General features: G+C 46.0%; 1 protein-coding gene across 1 annotated transcript; it reads right to left on the reverse strand.

Annotated features, from left to right (window-relative positions):
• Window positions 1–466: 466 nt before the first annotated feature.
• LOC121982204 (heat stress transcription factor A-5-like) lies at window positions 467–2,411 on the reverse strand. Its single transcript, XM_042535164.1, has 2 exons — window positions 2,034–2,411; window positions 467–1,831 (listed from the first exon to the last, which is right to left on the reverse strand). Exons 1-2 carry the CDS (start codon window positions 2,259–2,261, stop codon window positions 749–751), a joined length of 1,311 nt encoding a protein of 436 aa, XP_042391098.1. The 5' UTR covers window positions 2,262–2,411; the 3' UTR covers window positions 467–748.
• Between the last annotated feature and the right edge of the window lie 10,755 nt (window positions 2,412–13,166).

Raw genomic sequence — 13,166 nt, forward strand, 5'->3', positions numbered from 1 at the left:
ACAAAAAAAAGGGTAAAAATAAACATTAATCCAAAGTGACCAAATAGGAGAGTTTAAAACTATTATTTATTCTTGTATTTCTACATTTTAAGTCCATCTAGCAATTCTGTACAACTCAAACATGATTATACACTTCAAAAAAATTAACAAAGGATCTTAAGCAATAAACCCTAATACTCTTCATGACAAAATAAAACTCTAAAAATAAAAAACAATGATACCCTCTACATATTCCTTCAAGTGCATGTTCATAATGTCAACATATTGTCCACCAAACTTGCACAATTTAATCTCATTCATCAGGAATTGCCTATCTGAGATCATCATGTCCTTGAAGGATCCACAAGTAGATCATCATGTCCTTGAAGGATCCACAACTTAAAACAGTGTCCTAAGGCAGGTGAAAACCTTGGAGTGTGAAAAATAGCTCATCATCTGCACTTATGGTCATTAAAGTCACCACACATTTCAAAATTGTAATAAATAACTTTGCGATCATGTGATGATCAAAACTCACACACAAACACAGCAACAAAGATATCTCCACCAAGTGTCTATCCAACTAAGAGTAAGAACATCCCCATGCTGAGAAAGGTTCATCCTGAAGAATTTATGAAATAACTACACATTATACAAGGACTCTACAGGAAGATCAGACTATAGTTTTTTGTCCAAATCCTTTTTGCATAGCCAGGCTATAGTTTTTTTCTAAATCGTTTTTGCATAGCCACACTTGCTTCTGCTCTTTCTAATATGCCCTCGAACTGGAGTTTGCTTCTTCAGTGTCATCTGAACCAGGCCTTTCAGTTAGGAATTGCTCCCAAAACACATCGTTGACTCTAACCGGATGATTCGGTTGTGTTTCACCACTAGTTCTTGGATTTTGTTGTGCCTGTGCAGCTTTTGTGCCACCTGATTCAGCTGCTGGATTTTGGCTACTTAACACTAGTGTGCCAAGTTCTTCCCCATCCGTGCCAACTTTGTCCAATTCCATGGAATTTTCTTCCCTTTGATCTGCTGAACTCCTATCCATTTCCATTCCAGATGATGCAAGCGTTAGACTTAAATGGCATGGAAAGCTCCCGTCCCCATTGTCATGTCGGCTTCGAGGCGAAAGATTTTTTGTTGGGCAAATAGATGCTCCGGTGTCGCAGAGCTCCAATGTCTCAGGCGTCAATGGCAGCAGGCATTCTGATGCGCCACCTCGCCCGTAGTCGAATTGCTTTTCGCGAGAGCTACCGGTGTCCTCGATGGAGCTCTGAGTGCTGGCCATGACCAAATCCCTGTCTTGAAAAGCCGAGCACAATTCCAGTTTCAGCTTATCGCAAAAGTCCTGATTGAGCACGAGCCCAGACTCGAATTTGGATGTGCTGCAATGGTCATCACACAAGCTGTTCTCTGATCCCAGCGGCAACCTTCGCTTCTTGTGGATCACCGAGAAGTCCATGGATGAGGAAGCAGCCATCTTCGCAAGAGTCTCCACGAACCGAGGGTTCAGCATCGCCTGCTGCAGGAACGTGATCATCTTCAGCTGCCGATTCTCCATGTCGGCCACTCTCCGCTCGACGTCATCGAACTGGCTGTGCATCTCCGAGCACTGTTGCTCGAACTTCCAGAGAGTCGCCTCGAGGCTGGATTTCTCTCTTCTCAGCTGGTCGATCTCGTCCTGTAAAGCGGCCCTCTCGGCATCCGCGACAGCAGCACCGCCAGGCGGGAGGCTGTGGCTGTGGATGGGCTTGCGGCGACGGATGTTCTTGAGGAGATCCTTCCTCCCTTTGATAAAATCCTCATTGGCGAACTCCCACCTCTCGGGATCTATTTTTCGGAATCCCTGCGTAAAGAATCAATTTCTACCTCGATTGATTGACCAGTTCCTTCAAATCTAGCTACACGAACTCAAGAAATTTCCCAATTCCAAAGAAGGCAAAAAACAGTTTTTTTCCAAAAAAATTCGAAAAATCGCAACTAGATTCAACCATAAAAAGTAAAAAATAAAAAATAAAAATCCCGGCATCGTGATTCAGGGGGCTTACATAGGTATTGAGCTGGCGGATGAAGCTGGAGAAATTGTTGTGCTTGAAGTAAGTCGGGAGGAGGCGGGCGGAGAAATCCGCGTGGTTCCACACCACGAAGCTCTTCGAGGAGGCGCTCCAGGAGACGACGTCGTCGGTGGAGGAATCATCCACCATCTCGTAGGTCTTGACCAGGAAAGGGGCAGGGCCGCCGGAGCTGCCTCCCTGCTCGCCACCCTCTGACTCCATTCTCTCTCTCTCTCTCTCTGTCTATCTTGCAAGGGTATCCTGGTCGTCGTCTGTATCGGCTCCGATCGCTTCCCTCCCGCGTGGGCGATGGTGGAGAAGGTTGGTGAAGACGAGAAGGGTCGCGAAGGTGGGGAAGTTGCGACTTGTGTTGGAAATTTGGTCGGGTCACTGTTTAGCAAAAAGGCCCCGCCTCCTTTCTCCAATAGAATCCAATTATTGCTCTTATTTTGGGCCTTCTAATTCTCTTATTTTGGGCCTGACAATTCTCCTTGACCTATCCATTATTGGTTGGTTTTCAACCCTTTTATGAGGAATTTCAAATAGATGAAAAGTTACGGTTGGAGGTTAGAGGTAGGCCAAAATATATATATACAAAGTTTTATAAATCACACAATAATGAGCCGAGAATTTAGAGAAGACAAAAGAGGATAAAAAAAAATTCTCATAGATTCCATTGATGAATAAACAGTCTATTGGTAAATACATAACTTAAATACTAATTTCAAATTTAAGTCGGATTTCATATTTTTCATCTCATCTCCGTGTATTATATAAATTCTCATCTAAATTCTCAGGGATATTCAACTCTCATGATATTCAATTTTAATCTCTATCTATCCTACCCAAATATTTTATTATCACTTAAGAGAATATTTTCTCCTTGCCGATTGATCATGTCTGAAATCGATAGAGATAAAATATTAAATACATAACTTTATTGTTGACCAAATAAAGACTCTTTACTCTCTAAAAAATGACTCCAAAGTATTCCTGTGTGTCAAAGAAAGTGTTAGTGATCGAGGTAGGGAAGGGTCTTGACATAGATTCTCCGACGTTCAAGTCAATAATCAGAAGAAGATGAGGAATCACAAGAACAGTAGATGCGTAAAATTATGTAGCTTTGTGTTGTGTGAGTGTACCTACACAAAGCCCTTTTTATAATGTTACTGTTTGTTTGTGCACGAATCTCAAAGTATTTTTAAAAAATGACACACCATAAGAATGCTCTGACATATTTTCTAAAATGAATTCACAATACCATAAAAATATTCTGACATATTTCCTTCCATGACTGATTGAAGACGCCTTCAGTCATTGAAGGCACACTCGAATCCAATTTTAGCCTTCTCCTCGAGTAAGCTTCAGCTCCGACTTCTCGTCCCTCGAACGTCACGCACATCCTTTTTGTCCACTGGCGTACTCTTCCGTAGCGTCTTATCCCTCGGACGCACCGAGCCCGTCGGCTCTCTCCCGTGCCGTCCTTCTCGCTAGCCGCGTCTTCCGCTCGACTTCCTGTGCTCCTAATCTCCTGCACACTTAGACACAGTAATCAGAACATAACAGGACCTAATCTAATTTGGTTGATTACACCAAAAATAACCTTGGGATTCCAACACTTACATGGCAAGCCGAGCGTGCTCCTTCTACAACCCGATTGACAGTCACTTAAGCTGATTGGACTTATAGGGTGTTATCGGGAACTTGCCATTTGTTCACCTTATATGTTTTAATCAAAGAGTTTAGCTGAACCAATCATTTGTTCTGTCCAATCGAACCGTAGTTCCGATGAGTTGAACTACTAAATCGGGCTAATGATGCTGCCTTCAAATGACAAAAAATTCTTGGCCCTCGAAGTGTCGACTTGTCTTTATGTCTTAGTGGAGAGGAATTGGGCATCTGATTGGTCCACTAGTTCGATCAAATAACCACCTGGCCAACCGATTTACTAAGTAAGCCTCAAAGGTTGACCTTTTTTTTTGACTCTGACCATCATGTGAGGTTACCTTCTTAACTTTGATCAGACTCTGGCCCCACCTCTTTGCTGACAAAAAATTGGTTCAACCCTAACATTCAATAAACAGTAATCCCAACCCAAATGGATGATTACATTAGAGTAAAAATGTATCTTAACGGTCCCTTCAAGTTAGCTTCACATATTCTAAAAAGAGGTATTTATCCTAGCATAATGGTCTAGGGATATCAAGTACTGACGTTGAGAATTGATCACGTATATATTATAATAAAAACTTATGCAATATCAACTATGCCAACACATAGAGGAAAAATAAAAAAAAATCCAAGACATTGGTAAGTTAATCAATTGATCTAATGAATTCACCGTTCTTAATTATGACAACAAAAGGAGGAAATTCATCATCCTTGAAACATTTGTGAGGAAGAGAGGCTGAACTCTCGTCTCTTAAACCTCGAGTCCTTAAAAAAAAATTAATATTAGGATTGACACCGGTGTGTATATATATGTACACACATACAGCAATTATTATACTCCGCACCGTGCAGTGCGCGATGAGCAATATTTTTTTTTTTTAAATTTAAGATTTAGTTTGATTAAGGTGTTAAGATATAATATTAATTTTTTAAAAAAATAAAAAATTATATTAAATGCTATATATATATATATATATATATATACTAATAATAATAATAATTTAATTGGATATTTAAGTTGGATATAAATAGAATTTTATTGACCAGGGCCGGCTCAAGACATAGACCATTAAGATATATGTCTAGGACCTCTATTATATTGGGGCTCATCAAATTGGATATATATATATATATATAATATTAATTTTAATATTAAATATTTAAATAAATTTTAGTTCAGATTTATTTTCATCAATAATTTTAATTTTTTAACAACTAAATTATATTTCGTCCATAATCTTTAATTTTTAGATTTATTAGATTTGATTGATAATTTTAATTTTTTAATATTAAAGTTAAATTTATTTGGTAATTTATTTTTATTTTTTTATTAAAATTTGACTCATAATTTTAAATTTTTTATTGATAAAATTTAATTTAATAATTAAAATTAAGTCTTGTTAATAAATTAAAAATGTTATACTTGATTAATATTTTTTTATAAATATACTTTTGAAAGTCTTTTAAAAGTAGGTTTAATGTTGTACTATTATTTCTCTAAATTTTATTTTTCATTCTATGTGTTTTTTTATTATCATTTTTAATTATTATTATTATGTCCTTGCTCTTCGACGAGTTATTATGCACATTTTTTTAAAAAAAAATAATGTGTCGTCGATATTTACTAGTTAAATATTTTTAACTAAATAAATTTAATTGATGATTTAGCCAAGTTAAAATTAATAAAAGACAGTTTGGTTCACGAAAATCTTGTCAACGTGGGATCCTAAAGAAAGATCTATTGTACCCAGTGTCTATATCTACTAGACTATTACTCAAACCTATTATATCTATGTCACACAATAATAATTTTTATCGTTGCGTCAAGAGTTACCTTCATAGAAGTTAAAATTAATTGATAATTTTTTTAAAAAAATAACAATTAAAATGTATATTAATAGTATTATAATTATTTATTAATCATTGTCAAATTAGTTAACATAAAATATTTTTTATTTTTTATAAATTTTACTAATAAAAAAGCGGGGTTTCTATTATATAAATAATCATTGACAATGTATAAAACTATCTGATCCGGCGGTTAGAACGGGGGACCCCCATTCTCAGAGGTCCATGCCACGCTGGAGTCAAAAGGCCAAGTGGTCGACCGGATAGGCAGACCAACCGATGAATAGCTGAGGCAATAGGCGCCCTGACTAAAGTTGAGGTTCCGACGCTCAATGAAACAATGTCTAAGAGCCGAGCGGAAGACAGTCGCCCGGAAGTCTCCCCAGCATTTCAACGCAAGCGACAGGCGAGACGTGAGGGGTGTACCGCCCGGCCGGCGCAAGGGATGAAGGCCGTCCGGACGATGGTCTCCGTCCAGCCGGCCGGACGTACGTCCCGGCCGGCGGCGGGTAAAGGAGAACAGGAACATCTTCTGACAGCCGTCAAGTCATATGACTAAGCCATACTCCTAGTCTGACAACGGGGTGTCTTGGTGTCCCATCGAAGGCGTGATGGGACTGTTGCAGTATGGCGTCAGGTAAACTTTCTGACAAACACATACCGAGGTATGGGCTGCGGACACGTACGCGCCGCGGTAGGCGTGTAGAAGCTCTTTCACCGCTCTATATAAAGAACTGCAGACTTCGCCGGAGGTACGCGTTCTACAAGCTTTGGAGCTCCTGACTTGAGCGTCGGAGGGTCGCCGCCGGGAACCCCTTCCCGGCCCGACTTCTGTGCAGGTTCGCCGGAGCTTCGTGAGACTAGCCGGAGATCTACATCGGCGACCCGGAGAGCGCCACGTGCCCAGCGTCCGTTGATTCAGCGTTCGGACAGGATCAATTTGGCGCCGTCTGTGGGAACGCTCCTGCATCCGATCGGAAGCAATGGACGAGGCTGGACGACAACACATGGTGACGCTTTCGAACGAGGAACTCGACGCTCTGATCGAGATAAGGGCCGCCAAACTCGTGGAGCAACAACAGAAAGCCACAGCCGAGCGGCCGGAGCAACAAGCAACATCAGCGTCTGGTGGTCGAGCGGAAGCACCACCGGCCACCGTTGCATTTCATCGAGCCCTATTCCGCACCCCTGAAGCCGTACCAGCTCATAGAGATAGGGGATCTTCTTCGGATGAGATGCCTAGACGAGATGACAGAAAGGGGAAAGCCCCCCGAATGGACGCATCACCCGAGAGGATTAATCGTCAATTTTCAGAAGCTATTCTGCGAGATCCCCTGCCGAAGCATTATGTGCCTCCGACGATCGGCGAGTATAATGGGACAACTGACCCAGATGATCATCTGGGTAAGTTCGATAACACAGCTACTCTCCATCAATACACAGATGGAGTAAAGTGCCGAGTTTTTCTTACCACTCTCTCGGGATCGGCTCAACGATGGTTTCGGAGGTTGCCGGACGGATCCATCACAAGCTTCAAGGGTGAGCATGTTCGCCATTAAGCAAGAAGCCCGTGAATCGCTCCGAGCTTACATACAGCGATTCAACAAAGTGGCGATGGATATTCCAACGGCCACTTCGGAAACCATGATGAATGCCTTCACACAAGGCCTAGTAGATGGGGATTTTTTCCGATCACTCATCCGAAAAGCCGCCCCGAGATTACGATCACATGCTGCACCGGACTAACGAATACATCAACGTGGAAGAAGCGCAAGCGGCAAGGAAAAAGGAAACACCAGCCGAGCGGGCTCCTTCGGCCGAGCGGAAACAGCACGCCACTCATCAGCCACCTAGAGGACCAAGGGCCGAAGCAATCCGATCCCCCCACGCCAGGTCCCATGTGCAAGAGGTAGCTGCCGCCCGACCCAAGCCAAAGAAGAGATGGACCCCGATGTTCTGCTCCTTCCACCGGACGGATACGCACAACACAAGGGATTGTCGAAGTCTTCCCTTCGTGGCTCATCCTGTGCCCCGGAATGCCGGACGACAGTCTCCCTCAGTCGACAGGCGACAGAGAACTCATGAAGCCGATCGGACGCGAACTGGTAGGCCACAACAACAAACTCCCAATCGGCATCGTTCTCAAAGGCAGGAGAATCGCCGAGCGTCCAGAGAGCGGTCTAGGCCGTCCGCAATAGAAGCAATACTTCCCGAGGCGAGATCAACGTTATTGCTGGCGGGCCGACCAGAGGAGACTCCAACCGAGCTAGAAAGGCGAGCGTCCGACAACTCCAGATTCATTCGGTCTACTGTAGCCGAGAACGAGCGGAAGGACCCGAAATTAGTTTCGGGCCCGGGGACTTGGAAGGAGTGGAAGTACCCCACGACGATGCTCTGCTCATCAAAGCGGTAATAGCCAATTATACTATTCACCGCGTATTTGTTGACACAGGGAGCTCAGTCAACATCATATTCAAGAAGACGTTTGATCAGTTGCAAATTAATCGAGTCGAGCTGTTACCCATGACAACTCCACTCTATGAGTTCACTGGTAACGAAGTTCAGCCGGTCGGACAGATCCGGCTGGCTATCTCGCTGGGAGAAGAGCCGCTCAGGAGGACAAGAACAACAAACTTCGTGGTGGTCGACTCTCCCTCTTCCTACAATGTCATTTTGGGACGACCGGCGCTCAGCGAATTCCGAGCGGTCGTCTCAACCTTCCATCAGAAGATCAAGTTCCCCGTGGAGGACAAAGTGGGAGAAGTACGGGGAGATCAGCTAGCAGCTCGGCGATGCTACATCGAGATGGTCCGAGCAGAAGCCAATTCCGCTCGGAAAGCGCCCCGGATCGAGGTAAACGCCATCACCGAAAAGCCACCCTCTTTAATTTATGAAGAAAAAGAGGAAGTGCAGATTCACCCACCCCGATCGGAGGCCACGACTTTTATTGCGTCCGATCTGGAGGAGAAGCAGAAAGAGGAGCTGATCCAATGCCTCCGAAGAAATCATGATGTCTTCGTCTGGTCGACACATGAGCTGCCCGGAATTTCGCCGAGCATAGCGCAGCACGAGTTGCATGTCCGACCGGACGCTCGGCCAGTAAAGCAAAGAAAAAGAGACTTCAGCGCCGAGCAGAATTCCATCATCCGAGTAGAGGTGGAAAAACTTCTGGAGGCCGGCCATATACGCGAGGTGCAGTTTCGGAGCTGGCTGGCGAACGTAGTATTGGTCTCCAAGCCGGGCAACAAATGGAGAGTATGTATAGATTTCAGGGATCTCAACAAGCCTTGCCCGAAAGATTTTTATCCTCTGCCCCGGATAGATCAGCTGGTGGACTCTACGGCCGGCTGCGAATTAATCTGTATGCTCGACGCCTACCAAGGCTATCACCAAGTGCCGCTCGCCCGTGAAGATCAAGAAAAAGTCAGCTTCGTGATGGCCGACGGCACTTATTGCTATAATGTGATGCCGTTCGGATTGAAGAATGCGGGGGCCACATATCAGCGCTTGATGAATAAAGTATTCAGAGAGCAGATCGGGCGGAATCTAGAAGTTTATGTGGACGACATTCTCATTAAGTCCGTCCGAGCGGCCGATCTCTTCAAGGACATGGAAGAAACCTTCCGAACGCTACGCAAATATGGAGTCAAGCTAAATCCCCAGAAGTGCCTGTTCGGAGCAAAAGGAGGGCGATTCTTGGGGTACATAGTGACCGAGCGGGGCATCGAAGCAAATCCCAGTAAGGTGAAAGCTCTGCAAGATATGTCGTCTCCAAAAAATACAAGGGAAGTGTAGCGTTTGACCGGTCGGATAACTGCTTTATCCAGATTCATCTCCAAAACTGTCGACCGGAGCCTCCCTTTCTTCAAAATCTTGCGCAAGACCACTAAGTTTCACTGGGATGAAGAATGCGATCGGGCGTTCGAAGACTTGAAGGCATATCTGAACTCTCTCCCGGTATTAGTCAAGCCAACTGCGGGCGAGCCACTTTATATGTACTTGTCTTCAACTAAGCATGCAATTGGCTCGGCTTTAGTGAGGTCGAGCGGAGAAGAACCTGTGTATTTCCTTAGTCACATTTTAAAAGATGCTGAATCTCGCTACACTGGGCTCGAGAAGCTAGCTTTCGCTCTGGTTCTCGCCCCTCGGCGCCTTCGTCCATACTTCCTGGCGCATACGATCATTGTCAAAACCAATAGCCCGCTCGGACGTGTTCTACTAAATCCAGAGGCATCCGGACGGCTCATCAAGTGGACGACAGAGTTAAGTGAGTTTGATATCCAATACCAGCCTCGTTCGGCAATCAAAGCGCAATCCTTGGCCGATTTTGTGACTGAGGTGCAAAGGCCGGAGCCGGAAGCTATGTGGAGAATATATGTGGATGGGTCGTCCACTCGGCTCGGAAGCGGGATTGGAATATTGTTACTCTCCCCTCAAGAAGAGAAGATGCACTTATCCGTCCGGCTGGATTATAAAGCTACCAACAATGAAGCAGAGTATGAGGCCCTCATAGCCGGCTTGCAGGCAGCTCGGCATGTGGGAGCCGGTCGGGTAAAGCTTCACTCGGATTCGCAGTTGGCCGCTCAGCAGCTCTCTGGTACCTTCGAAATCAATAATGCTCAGCTCAAACTCTACGTTGAAGCCTTCGAGAAGCTCAAAGCCGATTTTAGAGAAGTTGTTGTCCAGAAGATACCCAGAGCAGAAAATCAAGCAGCTGATGAGTTAGCCAAACTCGCGAGCTCAATAACGCCGGTCGCCATTCAGCAGCCAATTGAAAAAGTACTGTTGGTGGCGCATGTCGACCGGATGGAAGGCCTCACATTTCCAAGCGACTGGCGGACACCCATCATAGTGTAGGATTGAAAAGAATTTAGATATCTCCATAATGACATGATATTGTCCACTTTGGGCCTAAGCCCTCATGGTTTTGCTCTTGGGCTCTACCCAAAAGGCCTCATGCCAATGGAGATATCTTTTTCTCTTATAAACCCATGATCTTTCCCATGTGTTTCCAATATGGGACTATGTTTGCAAACTTGCAACCCCAACACATAGAGTTCCTCCGCTCGGGTGCCACACCATCCAATGAGTATGAAGCCTAGCTGCTAAGGAGGAGAGCCGGTCGGTTCACACTCATCGGCGATCAGCTTTACAAAAAGGCTTTCTCACGCCCGTTGTTGAAATGCGTGAGCTCGGAGGACTCGGCTTACATCCTCCAAGAAGTACATCAAGGATCGTGCGGAGGGCATCCGGGCGGACGATCGTTGGCCAAGAAGATCCTCTTGGCCGGGTACTTTTGGCCGACTTTACAAGCAGACGCCGCTCGAACCGTGTCGACGTGCCTCTTATGCCAGAAGTACCATAACTTCAACCACCGACCGGCAGAGGAAATGAAGGCATCAACAGTTTCATGTCCGTTCGATCAATGGGGAATGGATATTGTCGGTCCATTTCCGATGGCGACCGGGCAGCGGAAATTTTTGCTAGTGGCGGTCGATTATTTTTCCAAGTGGGTGGAGGCCGAGCCGCTAGCCAAGATCACCGAACAGATGGTCAAAAAATTTATCTGGCAACACATCATCTGTCGGTTCGGCATCCCTCGCCGATTGGTTTCCGACAATGGGCGGCAATTCACAGGGAAGATGCTAGAGGATTGGTGCAAAAGCTACGGCATCGAGCAACACATCACGTCCGTGGCTTATCCCCAGAGCAACGGTCAAGCCGAAGTAGCCAATCGGGAAATTCTTCATATTCTACGCGCTCGGCTCAACCATTTGGGAGGAAGTTGGGCGGATGAAGTGTCGGGCGTCTTATGGACCATCCGAACGACGCCGAAGGAAGGGACGGGCGTCACGCCGTTCCATTTGGTGTATGGCGGCGAGGCCGTCATTCCGGTCGAAGTCGGCGTCGAGTCCGTCCAGATCCAGAGCTATGATGATGGCAACACCGAACGGAGGAACATGGAGCTGGATTTGGTTGACGAGGAGCGAGCCAAGGCGTCTGTTCGGCTGATGGCATACCGGCAGCGGATGAAGCAAAACTACAACCGCCGCGTAATCCCCAGATCATTCCAGGTCGGCGATCTCGTCTGGAAGAAAGTCAAGCCGGTCGGCGACGTCGGCAAGCTTGAAGCTCCTTGGGCGGGTCCCTTCAAGGTTATTGAAAAACTCCGCTCGGGAGCCTATTATTTGGAGGATGAAGACGGGCGGCAGCTGGATCGACCGTGGAGTGCGAATCATCTCCAGCCTTATCGAGCGGGGCGAAAGGTGCACGAATGTAAATCATTTTTGTATATGTTAGTCGCCCAGGTCCTTGTAATGCAGGAAGCAAAATTAATTCAAAGGATGGCCAAGGGTTCCGCCGATCGGCAGTGTCGAAGTTAGCCGTAAAGGTCGTCGAGCTCCGACGTTAAATATCGAGAGACGAGCCGGCGTCTATAAACGTCCGAGCGGAAGACCGTCGAGCTCCGACGTTAAATATCGAGAGACGAGCCGGCGTCTATAAACGTCCGAGCGGAAGATCGTCGAGCTCCGACGTTAAATATCGAGAGACGAGCCGGCGTCTATAAACGTCCGAGCGGAAGACCGTCGAGCTCTGACGTTAAATATCGAGAGACGAGCCGGCGTCTATAAACGTCCGAGCGGAAGACCGTCGAGCTCCGATGTTAAATATCGAGAGACGAGTTGGCGTCTATAAACGTCCGAGCGGCTCGCATGCGAAAATCTAGCGAAAACCCCTTTGAGGTAAGGCGCGAAGCAAAAGATGGTTAATCGGAATTAAAAATGCGAGCAAGTGAACGAGTGACGTTTGCGCGCCGAGCGGCTGCTCAGTCGTATAATGAAAGACATTAAAGACAATTGACTTGTCTGACAGAGCGTAGTGCCGAGCGGAGGAGTTTTAAAAAACACTTTAGTAGGCTAACCAAAAAAGTTACTACAAAAATAAGTTGGGTCGAACGGCCTGAATACAAATAAGTTCATAAAAAGAAAAAACGCTTATCACGCGTCAAAGTCAAAAAGAGTGTCAGGGATGGTGCCCATCACGGTCGCGAGGTCCTCAGGGGGGATGGCCAGCTCGGCGGGCAGGTGGCCCTTGGTCTTCAGGTAATCCATCGCCGCCTTGATCGCTTCTTCGAAAGTGAGGGATATCTTGTCGGTAAACTTCTCTCCGAAATCTTCCGAGCGGAGATACGCCTTCCTCACTTCGTCAGAACGAGCCGACTCCCCCTCTTGATATTCTTTAAGCGCGGCGTGGGCAGCGTCGCTGGCAGCTTGGAGATCCTTCAATTCTCCATCAAATCTTTGAAGATCGGCCGAGCGGCTCTCCTTCTCGGTGGCCAGAAGAGCATCTAGATCCTTGATGGGTTGCTCCAGCCCTCTGATCTCCACCTTCATTCTATCCATGTCATCGATGGCCTGTCGCTTCCGAGTGATCGCCGTCTTGATATCCTTATCTCGTTGTTTGACCATCGCTTCGAGCCGAACGACCTTGCTCGCTAGATCGGAAGCTCGTTTCCGTTCGGCTTCCAGTAATTTTTTGGCCTTCTCCAGAGCGGCCGTCGACTGTTGACTGTCCCCCGCGGTTTTGAGTTTTTTCAACTCATCCTCC

The sequence above is a fragment of the Zingiber officinale genome, chromosome 5A, assembly GCF_018446385.1.
Source record: "Zingiber officinale cultivar Zhangliang chromosome 5A, Zo_v1.1, whole genome shotgun sequence".
NCBI classification, from domain to species: domain Eukaryota; kingdom Viridiplantae; phylum Streptophyta; class Magnoliopsida; order Zingiberales; family Zingiberaceae; genus Zingiber; species Zingiber officinale.